At 37.4% G+C, this 25,660-nt stretch overlaps 1 protein-coding gene across 1 annotated transcript; it reads right to left on the bottom strand.

Annotated features, from left to right (window-relative positions):
* Positions 1–10,199: 10,199 nt before the first annotated feature.
* LOC140872078 (photosystem II stability/assembly factor HCF136, chloroplastic) lies at positions 10,200–17,819 on the bottom strand. Its single transcript, XM_073274810.1, has 10 exons — positions 17,267–17,819; positions 14,615–14,996; positions 14,287–14,522; positions 12,733–12,863; positions 12,014–12,146; positions 11,679–11,801; positions 11,426–11,500; positions 11,044–11,159; positions 10,678–10,755; positions 10,200–10,502 (listed from the first exon to the last, which is right to left on the bottom strand). Exons 1-9 carry the CDS (start codon positions 17,276–17,278, stop codon positions 10,689–10,691), a joined length of 1,275 nt encoding a protein of 424 aa, XP_073130911.1. The 5' UTR covers positions 17,279–17,819; the 3' UTR covers positions 10,200–10,502; positions 10,678–10,688.
* Positions 17,820–25,660: the final 7,841 nt, after the last annotated feature.

Below are 25,660 nucleotides of genomic sequence, written 5' to 3'. Positions count from 1 at the left end.
GAAGCTCCGAACTCAAATGTCAGCCACGTGCGGAACTGCCTTGTTCGGAAGCTCCAATAACACCCTTCGGACTTCTGATCTCATGCATGCGATTGCGTGTCAAAACGCTGGCGAAAAGTCACTAGTGCGCATGGCCTAACCTTCGAAAGCTCCTATCTCACGTTTGGTGGTTCCGATCTACACCCTTAGCTTCCGAACTGCATCGCTTGGTCCGAACTCTTCGGACCTTTCGATCTCCCTATGGTTCATGTTCGAACCTTCCGAACTATCCATGTAGTAACTAGGGGTGCAAACGAACCGAATCGAGCCGAATAATGGTAAAATTTTAAGGTTCGAATTCGGCTCGATAAGAGTATATTCGAGTTCGAGCTCGATTCAAAATTCGATAATTTCAAATATTTTGGCTCGAGTTCGGCTCGAAATGAATTTTGAGTTCGAGTTTGGTTCAAAATATTCGAACCTATTCGTGAACTATTCGGATATTATAGTTTGAAAAGCTCGAAATGTATATATATAATTATATTATATTAATTAAATATTAAGGCTCGCGAACTATCGAACAAAGTAATTTTGGCTCGAGCTCGGCTCGAAAAAATGTTCAAACATGTTCGAATTCGGCTCGAGTTCGATAAGCTTGAATACGAATCAAATATTTATCGAGCGAGCTCGTAAAGCTCACGAACAGGTTCGGTTCGTTTGCACCCCTAGTAGTAACCCATACCCAAAATAAGGTGATTAAAGGATTAATCACAATTAATTAACTAATTAATTGAAAACAGATCGGAAGCTTCGGTAGAAAAATCAGACGCTCCAGTGCGATCGGACAATCCGATCAGTGAACGGACGCTCCAATCTGGATAGGACTTACGTCATCATCGATGTCAGCAAGATGACATCATTGCTTACATCATGATCGGACATCGGACACTTCGGTGTGGGTGATCGGATTCTCCAATATGCTGGCAGGACACGTGGCATGCATGCAGAGATCGGACGGTTCGATCGAGCTCTATAAATTGAAGGTCTGAGAGCTCATTTCAGCGCACCTCTTTCATTCCTATTCTCTTGATTCTTAGTCTTTTTAGGCGTTTTCTAGTCTCCTAAGCGTATCCCGGAGTTGGCGAGGCATTCCAATAGTCGTAGCGGAGCTGTGGACTAGTATTGGGGCACTCGACAGCAGAGGGCTGACGATGGATGCAGGTATAGCTTTTGGATTCCTAAAAATATTTAGAAGTATGCAATAGCTTAATTAAGGCTTTTTGAGTTTAAATAGTGATGCATGAGTATTCTGCATTATAGACATAGTAGCGTGGACTTGTAGGCTTGGATCTAGAGCGGTGTGCTAGGATTTGACCTACGGTGATAGAGGTACGTAAGTACTGAGCCGACATGATATATATGCTTATATGTCGCATTTGTATGTGCTATATGTTTTACCACGTTTTACTGTTTTAGCACATGCATGTTTTATATATGGGACTGCATCTCGTGAGAGGTGAGTCGTGATAGTTTCCATACGAGGGTGATTCCCTATGGATTCGAGTCAGGAGAGGGAGGCTCAACCCCATATTTTGTATATCACTGGTAGACGCCACAACGGCAGAGTAGAAGCTACAGTGATAGAGGAATATATGAGTACCTCGCAGAGTTGCTCTCTGGCACATTACTGTGTATTCGTTGGCGCCCTTGAGCAGACTGTTTTACCAGGATTTAAAAGTCACTTGTGTGATTCATATTTGTTTAAATATCATTGCTTCCATATTTAGCGTAGTCGCTCACACTCCTGTGTTTGTTTATCTTGGATACCTTGGTGGCGGAGCAGGTCTGAGGCTTGACGGTCCAGGAGGATCGCACCAGGAGTGAGGCCAGTGTCAGGGCTTCATAAGTGAGTGCAGTAGGGAATTTTGATACCCTAATTCGATTTGGTTGTATAACAAGATTTATGCTCGGTTATTATTGTTGGTTGTATTATGCCGAATGGATTTGTTGTATATTATTTTTCGCTAATACGCTTGAATTTAATTTATTATGCATGCACAAACTTAAACTCTGATTAGGTAGTGGATCCGGGTTGGATCGCTACAATCCAAGTGAACTTTGATTATTGGACCATTTTTTGACATCCTCGAGTTTATTTATTGGTCCAATTAATCGTATTAAAATTTTTAAATCATTTTAATCATTTAAGCTCATAAAATAGGATTCGGGTTACTAATGTCTACTAATTTGCTACATTTTATCATCATGTATATATTAGGATAATATTATACATATATTTTGATTATGGTAGGTACTTAACACTTGTATCTTGTATATATTGTTGCACAAAGTGATCGAAGAAATAAATCAATTATTCCTCAATATTATATGATATCAGCAGCCCTATAGGATCACACAATCTTATTTCTTGTGTGCATGGCCTCTACCTACTCCACGGTCACACCACCGCCACCACTTCCCTCATATCCTTCAATATAGCTGCCCAAGCTCCTCTCAAACTTACCTCCACAAAGTATTCCGCATGGAATCTCCAGTTTCAATCGCTCCTTATTGGAAACGACCTCCTTGGCTTAGTTGATGGCTCAAAGTAATGTCCACCCTCTACTCTAACCATCGATAACATCCAAACACCGAACCCAGCCTACTCACTTTGGATCCGTCAAGATCAACTCCTGCTCAATGCTATTATCGCTGCTCTCTCGCCCACCCTTATCTCGTTTATTGCCACATCTCTCACATCTCTTGAAGCATGATCTCGCTTTCCAAAACCTATGCCGCTCTGAGTTGGGGTCGCATTATGCAACTTAAGGCTCAAATCTCTCATTCGATAAAGGGTACGAATTCCATCACCGAGTTCCTTCACGACATCAAAGTCAACGTTGATGCCCTTGCTCTCATGGGTGTTACGGTTGACGTTGAGGATCTCACTCTCAAGATTCGCAATGGTCTTAATGAAAACTACAAAAACACCTTCTCTTGCAATTTAGGCCTGTGATACAACTATCACGTTTGATGAACTTCATGAAAAGTTGCTTAACTTTGAAGCCCAGCTCTTGGTCACCTGTGTCCTCTGGTCCGGCTACAGCTTTTATTTCCAATCGACCCAACATGGCTGCACCCTCTGGCCCTCATGGGACAAAACTTTATCCCGTCCATGGGATCCTCGGCCTCCTGGCTTGTGGAGCCCTAATCCATCAACTCCGACTTCCTCATCGGCGCCTAAACCCTATCTGGGCTGCTGTCAGTTGTGTTAAGACTGGTCACTCCGCTAAGCGCTGCCCTTACTTCCAGTATATTCCCTACAATTCCTCACCCTCCATCGGTCCTTCTCGTCTAGCCTATGCTCTCCCACCTACCCAAGCACACAATGTAAGGCTCGAGATTATTTAATTTTAATCCGAGAAAATTTAATTTGAGAATATTTGGAGTTAGATTTAAATTCCAATATTCTTAAATTATTTAGGATTGAAATTGAATTAAAAAGGTTGACCGAGGACTGATTACAAATATGCAAGAGTTCAGGGATTAAAGTGCAAATATTTTATTCTGATTGGGACACTTGTATTGCATGTAATATAACGTGTGTAGTGTATGATTCTCCATCAGAAACATCAGCCAAGATCGAGAAATTCAGAATTTCAAAACCAAATTTCATCTTCAAGCTTTGATTTCTCAAGATACGTTCATCCGATTTCAAATCCGAACATATTTCCGTGATCCTTGCAACAAGAGCTTCAAAAGGATGTAAGTATCTTCATGATTCAGCTGGTTTCAAAATTATTATATTTGGCGAATTCAGAAATTGATCATCGTTATGCGTTCTTGAGATTATATGTATGATTATATCGAAGTCGGATCGAAGAACGAATGTCGTTTGAATTAGCTATGATTTTCCAGCTTAGTTTCGAAAACTTATGCATATGATTTTGCTGATTTATGATGATATATTGCTGATATGAGATGTATAAGAGGTAGATATGATTATTAGATTTGATAGATATGAGTTACGATTGCCGATTTTTATCCATTACGCCGCCGGTTCGAGAATTATTAGACTTTTGGCATGTTTGAATGAGCTGAGTATTATTTGAGTTCTTTGCTGATATATGAAGCTTGATACGATTGATTTCCATATTTGGTTGAGGACTTGACGACTTCGAGATTTACAGCTTCAAACCGGGAAAGAATTAGACAAGGTTTGTAGCATTTGTGTTTTGAAGATTGAGTTGAGGTTGAACAAAATTTTGACAAGAGGTTGTTGTAATGTTTGGACAGATTTGAGCTTCTTCCAATCAAGACTAAAGGTATAAACCACATCAACCAAACCGGGATAGATAACTCAAGTTAGACTTATTACTTGAGTTCCCTAAAATCACATATTTACTTGTCTTCTTGTTTGATTACTTGAGATTATTTTGATTTACTTGCATTGCTAGATTAGCAGGTATATTATGTTGGTTTTGATTCTAATGCTTCTAGATAATGTTGCATCCATATTGAGCCAACTATTCCTTTGAGATTTTGAATGGCAGATCCGCAAAAAGAATACAGATGTTTGGACGTATATCGAGGAACTTAGGAGATAGATCGACTCTTATTGCCAGAATCTCGATATAGTGGGCCAAAGTCCGAAAAAAAAGCTCAGTGCGGTTCGAATGAGAGAGTAGGTGGAGAGTTGTTGTGTTCTTCTTCCCCGGGATCCCAAGAACCGATACAAAATTTCTTAACCGATTTTTGAACCATGCATTGCAATTGATTTTTCTTATATAAGAAATTCTATTGTGTTTATACATGATTGATTATATGCATGCATATGCTGTTTATACTGGAAATTATATTCTCATCGGAGTTATCCGACTGTTGTTGTGTTTGTATGTGTATGTGTGCATGACAACAGGTGGGGCAGGAACAAGTTAGAGACAACCGTGATAGAGCGAGATTGAAAGATTAGACGTGGAAACATCGCGTTATGGACTCCAGATTGTAGTTGTGTATGAAACATGTTTAGACAACCTTTAACATGATGTAGCAAACTTTTGAACCCTTGTATGAAGTTTCTATGTATTAAATTCCATGCTTTCCCTATAATCATGTGTTTAGATCATATGAGAAGGTGTTATGAATTGATTATAGGTGAAAACACATCAAGGAATAGCATATGACATCAAAAGAGCAAATTTTGGACGTTCGGGCAGAGTTCCACTCGCTCGAGCGCAACTTCTTGCGCTTGAGCGAGGCCCCCATTGTTTCGGGTGCGAGAGAGAGGCACTTTATTAAAAAAAATTATTGATTCTATTTCATTGCCCGGATTTAATTAAGATTGATTGCCCAATAAGAATAGATTAGCACCCGAGGTCCCCACACACAACACCTCTTATCCAACGGTTATTCCCACTCTCACAGAATGGCTTCTTGATTCCGGCGCTTCCCACCATGTCACTACGGATCTTGCCAAACTTTTATTCCATTAACCCTATGATGTCCCTGAATCCAATGTTGTTGGCAATGGAACTGGTTTGTCTATTTCGCATATTGGTTACCTTGATTTACCCACTTTCTCCGTCCCTTTATCCTTCACTAATGTTCTATGTGTTCCATCAATGTCCAAAAACTTCATCTACGTGGCTCAACTCTGTCGTGCTAACAATGTTTCAGTCTCCTTTCTCCCCTCTTGTTTTCAAGTGAAGGATCTCAGCACCGAGACTCTGCATCTCAAGGGACCGTGTAACCAAGTAGTCTATCTGTGGCCACTCTCTCCCTCATCTCCTCCCTCGCCATCTACCTATCCAGCCTTCTTTGCGTCCAAATCGTTATGACATGCTCGCCTAGGTCATACTTCGTCTGAAATTATCCGTCTTTTAGTTTTATCTAGAGTGCTCCCAGTCTCTATCAGTTCACTTTCTCGTTTTCATTTTAATTCCCAAAATATTAATAAAAGTCACAAACTTTCAATTTTTAGTTCACCACTACCTCCTCTTCCCCTCTAGAATTAATCTTCTCTGATGTATGGACGTCCCCAATACTTTCTATAGATGGTTACAAATATTATGTCATTTTTTTCGATCACTTCACTAAATATATATGGCTCTACCCTCTTCGTCGGAAATCTGACATTTTCTTGGTCTTTTCCCCATTCAAGTCTCTTGGAATCTCTTTAAAAAAAAAGGTCTCTTGTGGAATCTTATTTTCATAATAAAATTATCACCCTCTATACTGATAATGGTGGTGAATTTCTTGCCCTCAAATCCACTTTAGTTGAACATGATATCTCACATCTCACAACCCAGCCCATATGCCTAAACACAATGGATAATCGGAGCACCGACACAATCATATTCTCGAAATAGATCACACGCTCATTTACCAAACTTCCCTACCCTCCACCTTCTGGCCTTTTGCTTTTGCAGCTGCAACCTATCTCATCAATTTCATGCCAAAACCCACCTCTCTATTTGCTTATTGGAACAGTTTTTCTCGAGGAAGACTGATTCAATTTAGTCCTCTAAACTGAATGCAATTTACTTAATAAACTCAGTCTGGTTGTCTTGACCAATCGATGAATTCAGTTTGACTCTGGTCAAAGTCAACTAAGTTTAGGTAGCACTTCAGTTTTGTTCTGAATCTTGTCCAGTTTACTTCTTCAGTTTGGCTTGTGGACAATTTCAGTCTACTTTGATATTTTGCTTATATTGATTCATCAACACCGAAACCATGCATATTCCAACATGAGTGTTTCGTATTAAGCATACATTTGATGGGATGGTCGATTGATTCAACGCTCGAATAGTTGCCAAAGGTTTCATCAGTGCCCTAGCATTGATTTCAGTAACACATTCAGCCTAGCAGTTAAGCCAACTACTATTCGTGTCATCCTAAGATTTGTTGTCCAACGTGGTTGGTCCTTTCGCCAACTTGATGTTAAAATGTCTTCCTTCAGGGCTCTCTTGATGACGAGGTTTTTATGGCTCAGCCCTCAGGCTTTGTCGACCGCAATTTCCTTACCTATGTGTGTAAAATTAATAAGGCTATATATGGCCTCAGCTAATCTTGATGAGATTTTTTTTACGACTGCGTATATTATATGTCTCGGCCCCAATCCTATTTCTTTGAGTTTGAAGAAGCAGCGTACTGTGGTTCGCTCTTCTACATAAGCTGAATATCGGGCAATTGCCACGGGTGCTACAGAAGTCTCTTGGATTTTCTCTCTCTTCTCGAAACTTGACATCTCCCTTCCTGGTGCACCTATTCTCTACAATGACAATATTGGCGCTACTTATTTGTGTGCCAACCTTGTTTTTACTCTAGAATAAAACACATTGCTTTGGATTATCACTTCGTGCGTGACTTGGTCCAACGATCTAAAATTTGAGTTTCCCATGTCTCATCTGCGGACCAGCTAGCTGAAGCACGCACTAAACCATTATCTAGTACTCGTCCCCGTCACATTATTAGCAAGATTGGTGTTTCCTCATAACCTTCATCTTGAAGGGGCATGTTAGCGTATATTCTTGAAGATTTGTCTACTGATTTACTACCTTGTATCATGTATATATTAGGATAATATTATACATATCTTTAGATTGTGGTAGACAGTTAACATTAGTATCTTGTATATATTGTTGCACAAAATGATCAATAAAGTTAAGACATATTCCTTAATTTTATAAGGTCTAAGTTCAGCATGCAGTTCAATGGTTTCTAAGGATAGTAACCAGAAAGTGGTGGAGTTTATTCGGTCAGATGGACAGTGGGATAAGGTCGTGCTTATTTCAGCTTTTCCTAAGTTTGAAGTTGAGGAAATTCTTAATATACCTCTCAATCCTAGAGAGAGAGAGAGAGGCAGGGGGGGTGGCATAACAGGCTTTTTTGGAAGTTGGATAAACAAAGAATTTACTCGGTGAAGAAATGTCATCTTCTTGAGCTGGGATTGCTTCATCCTCCCCTCATCAAACTTCGGTTTCAATTCAATCTTGGTGGAACAAAATCTGGAACCTCAAATTACCATCAAAAGTGAAAATTTTTGTTTGGAAAAATGCCTCTAATTTCATCCCCATGGGTCTGAACTTGGCTTCTCATCACGTTCTAGTCACAGGTGTGTGTATCTTGTGCAATTATCCTTCGGATTCAACTTGTCATGCAACTCATTCTTTGTTTTTTGCAAGTTTGCTCGACATGTTTCAAAGGAGAGTAAATTCTGGAATTTTATCCGCCTACAGCATGGGAGTATTTTCTTGGATTTATTATTTGGTGTATCTCTATGTTTGTTTTTAAAGGATTTGGGATTGTTTTGTGCTTTGTCCTAGGCAGTGGGAAGAGATTTGTAGAAGGAAACATGACAACACTCTGCTTTCTAAGCCTATTGAAATTAATTGGGTTCAGCCACTCATTATAGAATTCATTCTTGCAAACCAGTTTCATTAGATCACATGTAATGTCTTGATTTTTCGTTGTGTGGCTACTTTCCTATATATATATACAAAGATTTGATCTCATACACCCTAGGGTATAGGGGATCTACGTGCACCCGTGCCTAAAACAACTCCGATTGCCTTGAAATTTTCACGGTAGGGTCGTCTCATAAATGTGAATCCAACGCCCGGTCATCTTCAAATCTTCGATCACCGAGATTGAAATTTGTATCATATGATACATCGTTGGATTCACATTTTTGAGACGATTCTATCGTGAAAATTTCAAGGCAATCGGAGTTGTTTTGGGCACGGGTGCACGTAGATCTCCTATACCCTAGGATGCGTGAGATCAAAACTAATATATATATATATATATATATATATATATATATATATATATATATATATATGATTGAATTTCTTAAGATTAATCATAGTGTCCAATGAAAAGAAATATGGAGATTAACAATCTTAGTATCTTAATTAAAATATTATTTATCAAATTTATCATTTAAATATTTTTGTAAAATTATTCATTTAAAAGGAGCTTACATTAATTAATTTTTAACATATGGTATATATCAAAATAGAAAGTAGAGCGAAAATAATAACTTTGATTTATTAAAAAAAAATTATGAATTTAGTCACTAGAGGTATATTATATATTTTGTAGAAATAATAAAAAATAATATAGAATTTAATTTTGATTTCATTTTTTATTTAATTCACATTTTTCTCAACTTGTTCCACTTAAAAAAAAAAGAAAAAAACAAAGGTATGATATCAGTATCATCAATGTTCTAAAAAGCGGTAGGCGGACGGTCATCCATCGCCTAGCGTCTAGGAGCTTAGGCGGCCGCCTAAGCAGGGCCTAGACGGGTTTTTAGCCTAAATATCTAATTATTCTAGTTTGATCCATCTTAATATTTTTTCAATAATTCTTTTTTATCTAATTCACATATCTTAGTGGTGTTTTTTCAAGTCTAAGTACGTATCTAATTATTCTCGTTCATTTTAATATTTATTCAATAATTCCTCGTTATCGAATTCAACTCAAAATACATGACATATTTCTCGTTTTCATCCGATACAAATTGATGGACAAATATGTCAAATAATATTTTTTTAAAAAAATAAACTTAAAAAATATAATATATTATATGTTAATCTAGGCGGCCGCCTAAGCGGATTTTGAGACATCTAGGCTGCCTACTAGGCGGCAATTAGACGTCCTAGACGGTCAATTAATGTAATTACTCCCAGAAATTTCAACTGTCTAGAATAGGGGCGGTAGACAACCTCTTAGCGCCTAGGCGGTCATAGACGTCGCCTTTTAGAACACTGAGTATAATATAATAGCGCCGTAAAAAAAAGTATCATATAATAGCAATTTTGGAAGAAAAAAACAACAGGTTTTGTGCCCTAAATATATTCTTTATATATTGTATACATTCATAGAAATGTTTTAACCTTCCTTATACTAAATACTTGAATGCTTTCATATTCAACACCAAATAAATGCCAGAAGTGTTGAATGTTTGAGCATTTCACGTGTGAGTAGCAATTATCCCATTGATTCATACAACTTTTACGCGCAAAGTGAGAGAATCATGATGTTGAGATAGTCGATAAGATTATATGTTTGATATAATGGGACTGATGGATCATTCCAAAATTGTATGAATGGAGAGAATGAAAGCGTCATCGATCATGAAACCTTATGTTAGAAGTGGAACTATATGACCTCACCGAGCACGCACGACTTTATGTCACTTGCAGCCATTATACTTCAAGTAATAAAAATCTTCTATATCAGGAAATGCTAATATAAACACAAACAAAAACCCAGCAGGTGCAACCTAGTTTCGAATTACATGTAAGTAGCAAGTCACATAAATTTTGCAAACAATATGCCGTTATAGTAGAGACTATAATGCATGAATTGTTACAGGACATTTACAGTGTAATAGAAAGTGTTTGAGATCTCTGTTCTTGAGTGCATGCATTGCTGATGGATGGCGGCACACAACACACGAGTATATTTCACACATTCGGCATTACATTACAAAACTGGTATCACCCTTTCAAAACCTGCACATGTATTAGCATATCTGGTGAAGGTGTCAGAGAAAACGCAGACAGAAAAATATTAAACCAACTCATGCAAAATTCTGCATGTCATTTTATTGCTCCTGCAGGGCATAGGGATGCTTAATCTTGTTGCCTAAAACAGTGGAATCGAACGAGGAATTTACATTTGCTTTACCTTGTTCAGGCTCATCCTAGATATTTTAGCAAAACTCCATCATTCCCGAGCACAAAGCCTTGTTTGTCACTGATAAACCTGCAACATCATTCAAAAGATTAATGTCTGTTAGGTTGATCATATTCAAGATAACGAATACGCTACAAGTGCTTTGGATTTGCAGCACAGTCCTCTCCCTCTAGCAAAATCCAGCTAACAAAACCAGAAATTCTTGAAAATAAATATTTTCCTCAATACCAGTAGCTCCTGCCCTCAGTAACAGGTATTTAAAATACTACACTAATAAGGAAATTAAAGCACCCTAAATTCTATTAGCAGTTCATAAGCATGCTCATATAATGAATTATGAGGCAGAAGTGAGCTCACTTTACAGAATATAGATTGGCAGCAATGTTGTCTGCTGCTTTGTCTCGGATCCATGTCTTCCCGCTGTTCGTAGTTTTTAAAAGAATTCCACTTCCACCAGCAGCCCATGCTTCATCCTTTGAATTACATCAGCCAAATGATGGTCAGTATCAGAATTCAGATACTCGTAGTTTATTCGCCATCATTTCTTGTTCAACAAATATGTACATAGATTACTGTAATGCTTAATCCTTATAATAATGTAAATTACTGATCACTGGTTTTTTTTTTTTTTCTATCCGGACGGTTGTTTTTTTTTTTTTTTAAATCACTGGTTTTTTTTCTTCTATCCGGACGGTTGTTTTTTTTTTTTTAAAAAAAAAAAACCCAGACCATGTTGTACCTGTGAGCGGTAACCAACATCGAGAATCCCGAATCCACGGCTTTGAACTTGAACTTCTTCAAAATCCTCCGTTATCTGAAAATGTGGAAGATGCCAAGTTTTTATTTTAAACAATAAAGATGAAATCAAATTGAAACTGTAACTGACGGCAACAGTTAGCAAAAAACTCAAAGTAAACAAGGGATGAATTTAGCAGACATAGTGTAAATGCATGATATATGTACGATGCTTCTGGAAAGAGGAATTCACCCACCCCTGTGCCTTTACTGAGGTATAGTCCGCCACCACGTACAAGAAGCCAAAGGCCACCATCAGCTCTCCAGCCCATGTTCTGGATTCTTCTAGCAACAGCCCTGTTGTGCGGTTGCCAGTACGCCTATGATCATGCATTGACCTTAAGATTTTTCAAATCTTCTCAAGTATATTTCACATCAAAACTTACTAGAAAATTGGTTTCATAATTTTACTTTAACTCACCAAGAAAATAGAAATATTTTCTTGGAATTGAATGTTTAAACCCAAACAGATTCTACAAATTGTAGATGAATCAAATCAGAGTCTACAGATTGTACAAAGACGGAATTGCACCTGACCAGGTTCCCATGTCAAATAGAAGTTACCACGACTTGAAACAGCAACATAGTTTCCTTCAGGTGAGCGATTCACAGTGCTGAAAGTGCCTGTATAATAGCTTGCGCCACTGATACCACTGGATACTGTTCTGAAATAGCATTCAGAATGTAGAAGTTATTGGTATTTTCAGAACTCAAAGGACCGGCAGAGAAACTTGAATTACTTATACCAGTAAAAACTGTTATGATTCAGCATTTGGTTACAAAGAATTATATTTTATGCTTTGCAGCAGTAAACCAAACATTGATCATAAAACTTCTCATTCTATTATCCAAAAAATGACTTTTCTAGCTTTTTTTACTCAAGAGAATAGACATGAAAAGTACCAAGGCAAGAGAAAAATATTTTAAAAGTATAACTCACAGTAGGACATGTGAATGGTTTAGAAAGGGTGAAGAGAGAAAATTTACATGGTAATCTAACATCAGTGAACATTAACGACGTAAAGAATGTGACAGCCTAGCCTCAACAAAATAGGATATATGTCTAATCAGTTTGGTACACTGAATGTCTTTGTGACATATAAGTTTTATTTGCGGAAGTCTAGACAGCAGTTTCAAGAACAAAGTTTATCGTTCCTTTCCGTTTTCCCAGGATGCAAATAAACTAGATTCATTTTCTAAAAAAATCGTATAAGAGATACCAACAGACGTAAGGACTCGGAGGATATTCACCTATTCAGAGTAGCCGAAACCGTCTCCTGGACAGCAGCCTTCCAGTTGTATCCTCCATTTGAGGTTACATATATTGCACCTTGATCTGTTACCATTTCTGAACTCTTTTCTCCAGTGGCTCCTATATATACCTGCAATTACTAAAACAATTATTACTGGATAACTTTCATGGTGCGGAATATAATTCTTATCCGCATTTAATTTTTATAATATCAAATTTTGAGTAAAACAAAATAAAAAATTAATAATGGAGGCCAACTATGTCACGTCCATCAAATTCACATATGAAGGGAAATTTAATAATATAACTCCCTACAAATAATTAAAGTTAAACAAACTGATTTACTTAGACAAAATAATATATTTCTGAAAATGATAAGAAAATTAATTTCTGCTTTTGATTCTTTACAAAACTGATAAAACACCAAGGAGTGAATATAAAAGGAAGTGGCCAAATGGGACTCCCCAAATATTAGAAAAACATCAACAAAATGTATAGTATATAAGTGGAGATAGATTAAGCAGACAAGTTACTCCATTGTTTGTTTTTCTCGGAACACAAGCAAACTTTAAAAGCACATTAAAAACTGGAGATCGATTCAGCGGACAATAGACTCAAGGGAATCTTTTTTTTAAATACAAGGAAACTTTAATTGAGAATAAAACCCAACTAAGAACATCGTAAAGAACATCAATTCATACACATATTTTCTCCCCAGAAAGGCTACAATTCATTTCATCATCAAAGCCATCTTGAAGATGAGGTTTCAGTCATATTTGTGTAAGTCGCATTTGATCATGTGATCTCTGTAGTTGTGTTTATCCAGCTTTGCATTAATACTCCCAACACGACATTTGTTCCCTGGATGTATGACACTCCCATAAACGGCCATCTCAATATTGTCAAGTTCTTCATTACTGAACTTAATGTTACAAGAGTAACCTTTCAGTAATATTTGATCAAAGCCAGTTTTGTTGGACTTCAACCTATTTACCCTGGTTTGAAGAATTTGACAATTCTCAATCACAGATTCACCACCACTGGAGAATGGGATGATGTGATCAAACTCATAGCAGAGACAACCCTGACAGGTATGAAGACCTTTACAAACAATATTTCCAACTGCATCCACTCGCCATCTATCAGGGTCTCGACCAGGGACCAGCTTCGCTTTATCCCAGCACATTTTCTTAGTCTTGGAGTCAAAGAATCTAGGCCTCTCTACCTTGTCTCTGCTTGTTCCACCTCCATGATGAAACTGAATTAAGGAAAGTTACATGTCATCTCTCACTCTCTCTCACTCTGAGTGTGTGAGTTTGTGCATTTTCTTCTTTCAAATTTTCACTTCTTTCATCTGTGTCAGAAGTTACAGCACAGGCATTGAAATAAGAACAAAGATCCGTTCGGTATAAAAATGAAGAAAACATATGTTTGGCATATTTAAAACTGTAGAGTTTCACAAAATATAAAGTGCATTCCATAACAATTTTATCAGAATAAAAAGCTCAGAACCATAAGTAGCAAAGGTAAACTAAGAAGATTTGTGGAGTTACTATATCGCCAGGAAGTTGAGCACTTAAGGGTATGCGTTTCCATGTGTCTCCAGCATCATCAGTATACAGTAAAATAGCTGGCTTGCCAACAATCCAACCTTCCTTGCCTCTGAAACTGATGGAGTTAAATCTATAGTTGAAATCTTCATCTTCAGCAGAGGGAATGGAACGTGAAACCCAAGTGCTTCCTCCATCTTTCGTCTCTAATAGAGTCTGCCTAGTTCCCAATAGAAAACCTGTCAAATCAAACAGTCCAACGCAAAAATCCAATCAAAATGTAAACTTCAAACTAGGGACTAAAAAAAAAAAGAAAAAAAAAAAACAGAACCGTGAGAAGGGTCGTCGGGGACAAAAGCAATGTCGAGGAGGACAACGCCAGGATCAATGGGGAGGTAAACCCTTTCCCAGGCGGAGAGCGCGTCTTCCGCCGCCAACGCCTTGTTCCGAAATGGGTATAGCGTGAGTGCAGCGGCGTTGAGGGCCATCAACTGGCGGCGGGTGATGGAGCTACTCTGGTGGTGGGGAGGTGGGGACTCGTTGTAAGAGGCGGAGACAGCAGGAAGAAAGCGACGGCGAGCCCGCCGGGGATGGCATAATGTGGAGATGGAGGGATAATTAGAGAGCGTCGCCATTGTTGCTTCTTCTTCTTCTTGGCTTGGTGTGTGTTTGTGTGGTGAATGGTGATTGCAGAGAGACAGATCCACGTTATACTATATCATACAAGAAAGCGTTATCCACCAGCTTTAAAATAAAATAACTAAAAATATATATGGCATATTATAAAAATTTCTTCCATCATAAACTTAAGTACTACGAATTCGAGAATGAGTGAGTTATTATTATTATTTTTTTTGACAAGAACTGTAACTTTATTGCAAATGAGATTACTAGTTACAAGATTAGTCAATCAAATCGGCAAATTTCGAGGTACTCAGTAAAAAGATATAGGGAAATAAACGTCAAATTTTGCTAAAAAATCAGCTACAACATTAGTCGTTCAATTAACATGAAAAAAATCACTATTGTTAGATCAAATAGCAACGATTTAATCTACTGAAGCACACAATTCAACGTATCCCAAATCACTCGACCATTTTCTTGAATAAATTGGAGTCCTTCCTTGACAGCCAACAATTCTTCAAGCACCACCGACCTCGAATTCATCATTTTCCTACCAAATGTTGCAATCACACGCCCCTCGTGAGTACGAATAACACCTCCAACACCACATATATTATTCGTACCAATAAAGCTAACGTCAACATCCATTCGGAGGTGATCGTGCGACGGATCTTTCCACGATTCCGGTGACGAGACAACAGTAATGGCCGAGAAGGGAGATTTTCTCTAATCTCCTATTTGTACTCGTCCAGAAAACATGATCCCAATACAGCTTCGCTTCTAACTTCATACCCCTCGCCAGCAGACTTCAACTTGCACCTTTGTCTCCAAACCAGCCAAGTCTTGCAAGCAAACACTTCCATTTCAGAATAGCTAAGATCCTGTAACAGAAACTCACACACCATCCTCGTATCATTATGCATATGCGCCTTCAATCTTCGCCAAGTATTATCATTGAACCATAGATTCTTCACTTTGGGGCAGAGGAACAAGGCGCAACATGCGGTATCGCAACTGCGGCAAAATGATCACCAGGCCGAAGCTTGAACATGATGGAGACGCAAGTTCAGATTGGTGGGGACAATGTCATGGCACAAACGCCACGAAAACACCCTAACCTTTGGAGGAATGAACAGCGACCACAAGAAACGCCACCACTTTTATGAAGCATTAGAATCTGATAGGTTCTCATGAGGATTAAACACTCCTATCCCAACTTGGTATCCACTCCGCACTGTATATTGTCCCTTAGAATCAAACTTCCAAAATCTAGAATCTCTCAAAAGATTGTTTGACAACGGGAGAGAAGATATTTCCTGATGGATGAAAGGAAGACAAAACTCGTTAAGCTTGGCCACATCCCATTGGTTTCCTGTTATGAGAGATTTTACACATGAATATTCCGATAAATTCACTCCTGGGTAACTGACTTTTGATTGGAGAGACGGTATCCATCTATCCAGGAAATATTCACTCATGTACCATCACCAATCCTCTAGTAAAAACCCTTCTCTAGTAGTGCCTGACTCCACAACAAAGACCTCCAAATAAAAGATGGATTGCTTCCAAGGGGAGCATCCATGATATCCAAATGCCTAAAATATCGTCCCTTTAGTATTTTTCTAAGCAAATAAGTTGGGTTCCGGATGATTCACCATAATTGTTTGGCAAGCAATGCTTGATTAAAGACCTTCAATTCATCCTCACAGAACCCCGCCTTTCTCATGATACTCTCAAGGAATCTCCACTATACTCGATCATACGTCTTGCTCATATCCAGTTTCAACGCCACATAACCATGTTTCCCCTTCTTTAGATTCCTCATCCAGTGAATAGTCTCGAACCCCAAAATAGTATTTTCCGAGATAAGACGATTATGAACAAAATAAGATTGTGTCTCATCAATGAGCAACTTCATCATCGGTCTTAATCTGTTTGTCATGGCACAAGAGATAATTTTGTAACATACATTACAAAGACTGATCGCGCGGAACTCCTTCACCATCAGAGGGTTAGATACCTTAGGGATCAGAGTGATGACTGTTCTATTCCATGCATCCAACTTTGCACCATCATTTAATACTGCAAGGGCAGCTTTAGTAACATCGGAACCTATAATATTCCAAATTTTCTGGTAGAACAAAGCCGACATCCCATCCGGTCCAGGGGCCTTTCAGGGCTCATATAAAAGAGAGCTTTTTTTGTATTTCGGGAGCCGTAAATGGAGCCCCAAGAAGCATATTCATATCACTGGTAACTTTAGATTCAACAAAATTAGGCACAGGCTACATATTCTCAACAGACGAACTATTAGATGTAAATAGTTTTTCAAAATAATCAAGGATAATATTCGTCATACCTCGGGGATCATGAATAAGGTCACCTTGGTGTGAAACCAACACAGTAATTGTATTATTTGCTCTCCTCATGGTAGCAGCTCGATGTAAATATTTGGTATTCATGTCACCCAATGCAAGTCAATCCACCCTACTACGTTGCCTCCAATATGATTCCTCTTGAGAACTCATCTCCTCAAGCTCTCCTTCCAACTTCTTTATTCGATCTATCTCACTCGGTCAGTTCACATGCGTTGAGATAAAGTTTTGGTATTTGACAAAACATGAAGAAATATTTTGAAGCAGTCCATTCGAAATACAAGCAATCAAAATACAACCAGTTGAAATGCATGCAGTTCAGATGTATGCAGTCCAGTCAAACATTACAGTAAAACAGTTCAAGACCAGTTGAAAAAGACTGTTCACATATCCAGTTCAAGAATCAAGACTGCTAAGGATACGAATTAATCAGATAAATTAGAGTATATATTATCCTACTGATTCAAGACATATTTCAAATATAAAGACCGTTGCAAGATCCAAACATTTATATTGAAGAACGTGCAACATTATTAAAGTCCTCATAAAAACTTATTGAATATCTAGAGGTAAAAAAGACATGAATTTATGATGATGATGAACGTTGCAAAGATGCATATATATAAATGAAGAATACATAAAAGATATAGAGAGAGATACACAAAGAAGAATATATGAAAGCTATCTCTCTGAGCACTTTGAATCTACAGATCTTATCTGCTCAAAAAGCCTAGATATACAAGCCATACATCTTATCTCTAAGGATCATCAAGAACCAAGAATCATTTCTCAACTGTCTATTTGTGTATAAGGAGTTGATCTATTTTTTGAGTCTACAGATTCATTCTTTACTGTATTTTGGTTTTAGGACGAGGTGTCTTAACTTGGTTGAGTTCTAAGAGTTACGATCTAGGCAAGGGAAAGTCCTACGATTGGAGTGGGTTGTATACAAGACGTTGTATAAGCCAAAATCTTCTAGTGGATCCTTCCCTTGTGGAAGAAGGGGTGACGTAGGAATTTTTTCTCCGAACATCCATAAACATCTCTGTGTTATTTACTTTTCTGTCAAGCCATCTTTATTGTTGTTTTATCTGTTATTTGGTCTCCTTCTGCACATATATTTGTTGGCCAATTAACATTCACACACGAGAATTAATAGAGTTAGTTGTTTAACAGCAACTGCTCTCATTTAAGAAATTTTTCAAACAATCTGCTTACGGAAGTTTCATAAGAGCAGTCCGAAATTGATCCTAACAAGTGGTTTCAGATAGGGTTTCTTTCTCGCTTTTGAACAAGTTTTATGCATGCTTTTGGAGATATTGTTAAGAGTTTCTGGAACACTACCATGGATAATTGCTCAATCAAAACCATGAAAACATGTTCAAATGCTAAGAATGTGAGACCCCTGTCCCACATGAAAAAAAATAAAAACTTTAAAATGAGTTTAAAATGGACTACAATGGACTTCTATAAAAACTTAGGTTAATAATTTTCTTAAAGCGAGGACGAATACGAAGTAGTTGCTATAGAGACCCATTGTGCAGTCGCGCAAGCACGGGCCTGGGTCCAGAGCGTGACATAATGGTATCAGAGACAGTCACCAGCAGGAATCCCGAGAAATAAGTGTTATGTAGGATAAAGTGCTATGTGCGTGGGAGCCACCTCTTGAACTTGCGGGACAAAGTGCGACGGGAGCCACCTTCTGACACTGTAGGAGCCACCTTTAGATTTTTTGTGCTGGTAGATCAAAGGTCAGGTCACGACGAGGACGTCGCATTCTCAAAGAGAGGTGATTGTGAGACTCCTGTCCCACATGGAAAAAATGAATGCATTAAAATTAGTTTAAAATTGGCTGCAATGGACTTCTATAGCAACTTGGGTTAATCATTTTCGTAAATCAAAGAAGAATACGAAGTAGTTGCTATAGGGACCCATTGTGTAGTCGCGCAGGCGCGGGCCTGGGTCCAGGTCGTGACAAAGAATATGTGGCAGAGATTTATTAACATGTCAACTTTGAAATATTGAAGAAGCCGAGATTTCTTCTACAAAAGATGTTGAAGATTCATGTTGTACTTCAAGTTCAAGTGAAGAGGAAGGTAGCTGTTTCATGGCTCATGAAGATCAGCCTTCCACAAGTAAACAGGTGATTAATCATTCTGCTACAAGAGAGAAGGTATTGAATTTTAACTCTACTAATTTTACACAAGAAGAGTTAGCTAATGCTTTGCATGAAATGACAATTGATTATATGCTTAGTATTTGAAGAACTATGACAAATCAAATTGAACTTCCAAATAAAACTAAGTTAGAGGCAGAAATTTTTGAGCTTAGAGCTGAAAATAATGATTTACAGGTAGAGAAACAACAGTTAAAATCGGAAATTTTGAAATTATCTGAGCTGATTCAAACCTGGAATAAGTCTTCAATTACTTTAAATACAATTCATGAACTGCAAAGACCAGGTAATGATAGGATTGGTCTAGGGTTTAAAGAAGATTCGAGCAGTTCAGAAGTTGATACTAGATCTAAATTGAATAAGTGTAAGGAAAAGTATATACATTTTGTTGAACCTGGAACTCTATTATCTAAATAAGAAACAGTGGAAAAATAGAACAATATTCAAAAGTATATTGACCGCTTAATCGGTGTGATAAAAATCTACTGGCAAGCGTACCAGGTCAAGTAATAGTAAAGTGGACAAAGGTCCAGATGTCGAACCCACAGGGACTGTATATGTATGAGTACCAAAATATATTTATTTCTACTTAATCTAGACTAGTCAATAAGAGCAATTTCAGATTTTAAACTATTAAATAAATTTGCAAAAAAAAAATTAAATTAACTAAAATGCAGCAAGAAAATTAGATTGAATTCAAATATGGAAAAAGTTCGATCAAGGACACACGTAGGTACCAGACAAATTATGTAACATGTAGCCGATTCAGGATTCAGATTTAATCTTAAATTACGGGAATTCTCCTAACTTGTTCGAAGGTCTATTTCTAGAACAATCAAACCTATTCAAATATTAATCAAATTTAAATGCATGAAGATCTTTGAGAATTCAGTTTCACCTAAACCGCACACTGAAATCGAATTCTATTTCTAGTTAGTTTTACCATGTGTTGATTATTAAAGTGATCGAAATCAATCCCTCCTCTGTCGACTTAGGACCGATTTACATGCAAGCAAATAGTTGATCAGGCTATTCACAAGTGTTGTGAAAAATTGCTCGCAAGCGTACGAGCGTCAAGTTTTAATATAGTGATAAAATCAAGTATCGATCCCACAGAGAGTAAAATGAAAATATTCAGTGCTTGTAATTAAAATAGTCTAAACTTTATCTAGAAAATCAAAATCTCAGAATTTTGCAGAAAAATAAATAAATAAACGAGTTTTTAATAGCACGCACACAACTTTCAGATAAATATCAATCAGAGAAAAATGGTCTAGAGGTTTAGATTTCACCTGGTTTCAACAACAATCAATCCTAATTAATTAATCTTCATGAATTTCAATCAATTAATAGACAAGAACACTTAAGTGTATTATTCCCTCTCTCGAGTGTCAGATTTCAAATAAATATTACAATTCAATTATTGATCAGATAATTGAAAAGACAATCAATTCTAGAAACACAATTAATCTAGAAGAAACTCAATTCAATAAAATCAAAAATTCATGAAAGCGTCTACACCAGGTTCCATCCGACCTCTAGACTCTAAAAAATTAGTTCATAACTGAATTCAAATAACACCAAATCATATTCAAAAATCCAGACATGAATTCAGAATTAAATAAATAAAAGTAAGTAAACAAATCCGTCGTCGACGCCGTGTCCAGTCGATCGAGCTCCGTCTTTGTTCTTCAAGTTTCTGCCCAGAAATGCTTCATGTTCAACTCTCAATTCTCTGATGTTCTATGTATGTATATGTGTGTGGCGGCTAGCTCTCTTGTCTGATAAAAAATCCATTTTATATTGTGCACAAAAGACCACTCAAAAGCCCAAGAAAAATACTTTCCCGTAATAATTAAAACACTAAGATTGTGATCGGGGCGGGCGCTCATAACCTTCTGTCTTCAATTCTTTCGCCTTCACGTGAACTTAGCGCGATAGCTCTTTCCTCCTTCTTCTTTAGCGCTAAAAGTAAGCGCTAACCATAAGCCCATTAAGCAAGCCCAATAACATTTAATCGTTTTTTTTCTTCTCCTTACTTCTCTTTTTTCTTCTTTTCTTTTCCTCAACACTTCAATAATTCTCTGCAACCACAAAAACAACAAAACACCCACATAAATCTGCTCGAAACCAACAATTAACAATAAAACTCATAACTAAATTAAGTGTATAAAATACACTTATCAAATACCCCCAAACTTAGATTTTTGCTAGTCCCAAGCAAAACTATCAAAACCAATAAATTCTAAAAACTCAAATCATCAAAAACCAACAAAAATAGCCAAGAAATATTATGGAGCAATGTCCTCAGAAATAATTTCAAAAATTCAAATCCAGTCCCATCCAACCTACTAACACTTGAAAATTTTAATCATAACCAAAATAACCGCATAAACTCACAATCTCCCAGACTCACGTTCCAATAACCCTTATCCAAGTTCAATTCACACATTCATAAATCATGAGGACTTTTCAAGGTGGCAAAGGATCAAATTTAGGATATGAAATAAAAAACACTCACAATCAGGTAAATGCAAAGAAAAATAGTTTGTGCGTGTTTCGATCAAAATTCATAATCATTAAAAGTATCAATCAATAGTCTATAGGCTAAATTATCGCAACTCTTCTCCACTAGTATATTGGGCAACTGAGACTCGGTCAATAAGACTTAATCAACTTATAATGTAAGTTCTGGCTTATGGCTACAAATGAAGGATTAAGAATTCAAAATAAGGAGTAATTTATATTCAACTCTAATTTCAACTCCTTTCATTCACAATTTCACACTTATTTTTTCTTCATTTCATTGATTTTTCATCTTTTTCACAACTTCTTTCACAACTCTTTTCTTTCTTTCACAACTTTTCCACCTCTTTCTTCTACCATTTTTTCCTTTGTTTCTTTTCACAACTACCTTCTTCATTTCAATTCATCCACCACACCATTCCATTTTCACAAATAAAACTAGGAGCATATAACATTTTAGCATTCAAATTACTCCCTTAAAGGTACGAAATAGTGTATAGGCTATTCAGATAGTCAATGTAGGACCTTGAAATAATGACGAATGGGGGTTTAATCAGACGTTTACACGCATGCCATTCGATTTTCAATAAGCTCAAACAAGGTACTAGGGTTAACATATATTAATAGGTAGCTTGAAAGGCTCAAATGAATTCAGAAAAATTGCCTAAATCATTCCTAATCACAGTTATTCCTGTATTTCGCCTTGAAGAGTGTCCGAACTAGTTCTAGACAAGTCTCCATCCACAATTAAATCATACAAATTTCAATCAGTGCAGAAAAGATAATCATCAGCAGTAAACGATGATTTTCACACAAATTCAGAGTTTTCGTACCTCAATGTACTCATATAAGTGTAGGCTCAACTGGGCAACTAAGGATAAATAAATTCAATGAACATTAGGCCCAAAATCCAAACAATGCCTCAGTCATATCTATGTTTGTATGTTTCAAAAATTAGATCAAATATTAATCACAAAGTATATAGGAAATTGTTCATCTAATTGGTTTCATTTTTCCAAAAATATTTGTCAGAAAGGTAGACAGTCATGGATTTCAGTTATAGCACAAAAAAAAAAATTTCTTCAGCCATGCATCCAATTCTTTCTCGACTTCTTTTCAACTCAAAACTTCAACTACAACAACAACTAAACTCAACAAAAAAAATTTCGATGAAGCACAATATAATTCAACTAAACAACTTTCAACCAACCAACTAAATCAAACACTGATTCACCCCCCCCCCCCCAAAACTTAATATAATCATTGTCCCTAATGATTAAAAACAATAAAAAGAACAAGGACTCATACCTTCGATACCAAGCATCAGGACTCGGCGTCATAATCTTCATCACGAGAAGAAAAAAATTTCCAGCATGTAAAACACCATCAAAAGCCGACCATCAACGGAGAATGTAGAATAAACAAGACATGATCATCCAATGGAACCTTTGACACTGAACATCAGTACTCGGCGTCCATATCATCATTTGAATCTTCATTAACACTTCAGCATGCGACCATGAAAAGACGTCGCAGCATCTACAATATCAGCATGTTACCACTGTGGAGGATCAGGCATCAATATAAGAGCATATGAGAATAAGATATGGAATTGAAAAGAGTGGCTCTATCGTGAATGCCCAAATGAATCTTTGAAGCAGTGAGCGTTGTATGTGTGAATCCTGCAGAAACATGTTAGCACTAGAGTAGCACGGGTGAGAGGCACTTTGGCACTTGGAGTTGGCACTACGAGAAGATCAATCGCGCATGGATACTATCTGATGGAGAAGCTGCGCTGTTGGTGTAGCTGGAGTAGCGCGATTGCGCTATGGCATGCGCCCTTGGATTGCGCATGTAACACCCGGTATTTTTAATTACGTAAATCCGCATGCATAATTAGGATATTTAATTATTTATTTATATTTTAGATTTATGGGTTAAATAAATTATTTGAATTATTGGTGCATGTTTTAAATTAAATTTTAAGTGTTTAACCCATAAATAGTAATTTTAAGTGATTTATGAAAGTTTGATTATTTTAGCGCGTAGACGGGACCGTGGACGGACGAGATGACAATTTTCTACCTAAATTATTTTATGAGTCTTTTATGAGCCCAAAAATATTATTTTGAGTTATATTTCCCCAAAATATTTAGTATTTAATTTTATTTAATTATAGGACCCGTTTTTATCCAAATTAAGCCAAAATAATGACTTTTATGTATCTTTAAAAATTCCCTAAATTGTATTTTCGGGATTTTGAGCTAAATTATCTTATGTATATTTAATTAGGGGTTTTTAAGTTGTATATTTTATATATATAACATTCATTAATCGTTTTAATTATATTACACATTATAAATCCTAAATTACAACCCTAAACTACCCAAACCCCACGCCTCCAAGCTCCCAGCCGCCACCCCAACTATTCATCATCATCTCCAGTTGATCTTCAGCCCTAAAACTCCATAGTAGATCGGTTTTCAAGGTCCCAAGCAAGCCAAAGTCGTCCCGTCGTCCCGAAGTCCGTCCTACACGTGTTAAATCCATATCTACGGTGAAAGGCATGATTCTTTCTCACTTATTCGATCCATATTAGTGTAATATCATGTGTGTGTGTGAGTGCTTTATTTCATATCAAGAAAGTTAAAAAAAAAAAAAACATCACAGTTTCCTAGCTATGCATCTTGTTCTTGAAGGTTTGCATCATGACTCACGTTTTTCATGTCCATGGCTAGGTGGGCTGCTGGTCCATGGTTAGAGGGGTCCCTTGGGGTCCCTAGGGTCGAGTGGTAGGGTCAGACATGGGCTGGAATGGGCTAGGATTGGTCTGGTTCGAACTGAACCATGGCTGCCCGTTTTTCTGCACAGATTAGGGTTCATGGAAGGCTGCTTCGTGTTCAGTGGTTAGGAAGCATGGGGTTCGGGCCAGGGCATGGTTCGAACCAGCAGGACCCTGGGGAGGTCCTGCCGGCGGGGCTCCGGCCACGGTGGTCGGAGCTGGGCTGCAGCAGGCCGTGAAGGCCTGCTGCTCGTGCGGCCGCGGCAAGGGGGAAAAGGGAGTATTAGGGTTTCGGGTTTTGGGTTGTTGGTGGATCCGGGTCGGGTCACGTGGTACGGGTCGGGTCTAAAATAATATGGGTTAAGTTAGTTGGGTCCGGGTCCGGGTTATTTTAATTGGGCTCGGGTATTTTTATTTTTAAGTTTTTAAGTTAATTAGGAGTTAAATGAGCTAATTAAATTCCCAAAAATTTAATTAGTACCATTTAATCTATTTGGGCTCCATTAAATTATTTTGGGTTAATTTAATTATTTTTGGGCTTTTATTAATTTTTATTTAAATTTTTAAGTTGGCCAGAAATTTTTTATGGGCTTGGGAGCCCATGAAAGTTATTGGGCCTGTTATTGGGCTTTTGGGCCCATTGGGCCAGGGACAGTGTTATTGGGCCTAAGTTAGTCTTAATGGGCTTTGGTTGATTTATTGGGCCTAGAAAAGTTGTTAATGGGCTTAAGTACACTAATGGGCCAAGTCTTAAGTTAATGGGCTTGTATGTCTAGGGCCAACAGTTGAATCAAACCATGAGAAAATTCATGTGTCCTGAGTTTATATTTAATTATTTTATGCATGAAAAGTTATTTGAATATTTATATGATATTAGAAAATAAATTAAATATA

The sequence above is a fragment of the Henckelia pumila genome, unplaced genomic scaffold (assembly GCF_033568475.1).
Source record: "Henckelia pumila isolate YLH828 unplaced genomic scaffold, ASM3356847v2 CTG_461:::fragment_3, whole genome shotgun sequence".
In the NCBI taxonomy this organism is placed as follows: domain Eukaryota; kingdom Viridiplantae; phylum Streptophyta; class Magnoliopsida; order Lamiales; family Gesneriaceae; genus Henckelia; species Henckelia pumila.
Note: the sequence above shows the minus strand (reverse complement) of the source record. Positions and strands in the feature narration are given on the sequence as shown.

Bases quoted from the DNA above. Each gene is read 5' to 3' on its own strand.
- LOC140872078 (XM_073274810.1), bottom strand. The intron at 11,501-11,678 runs GTGGGTGAATTC...CCACATTTTCAG, and splicing joins ACCTCAGTAAAGGCACAGGG to ATAACGGAGGATTTTGAAGA. The intron at 10,756-11,043 runs GTGAGCTCACTT...ATGATGTTGCAG, and splicing joins GCCAATCTATATTCTGTAAA to GTTTATCAGTGACAAACAAG.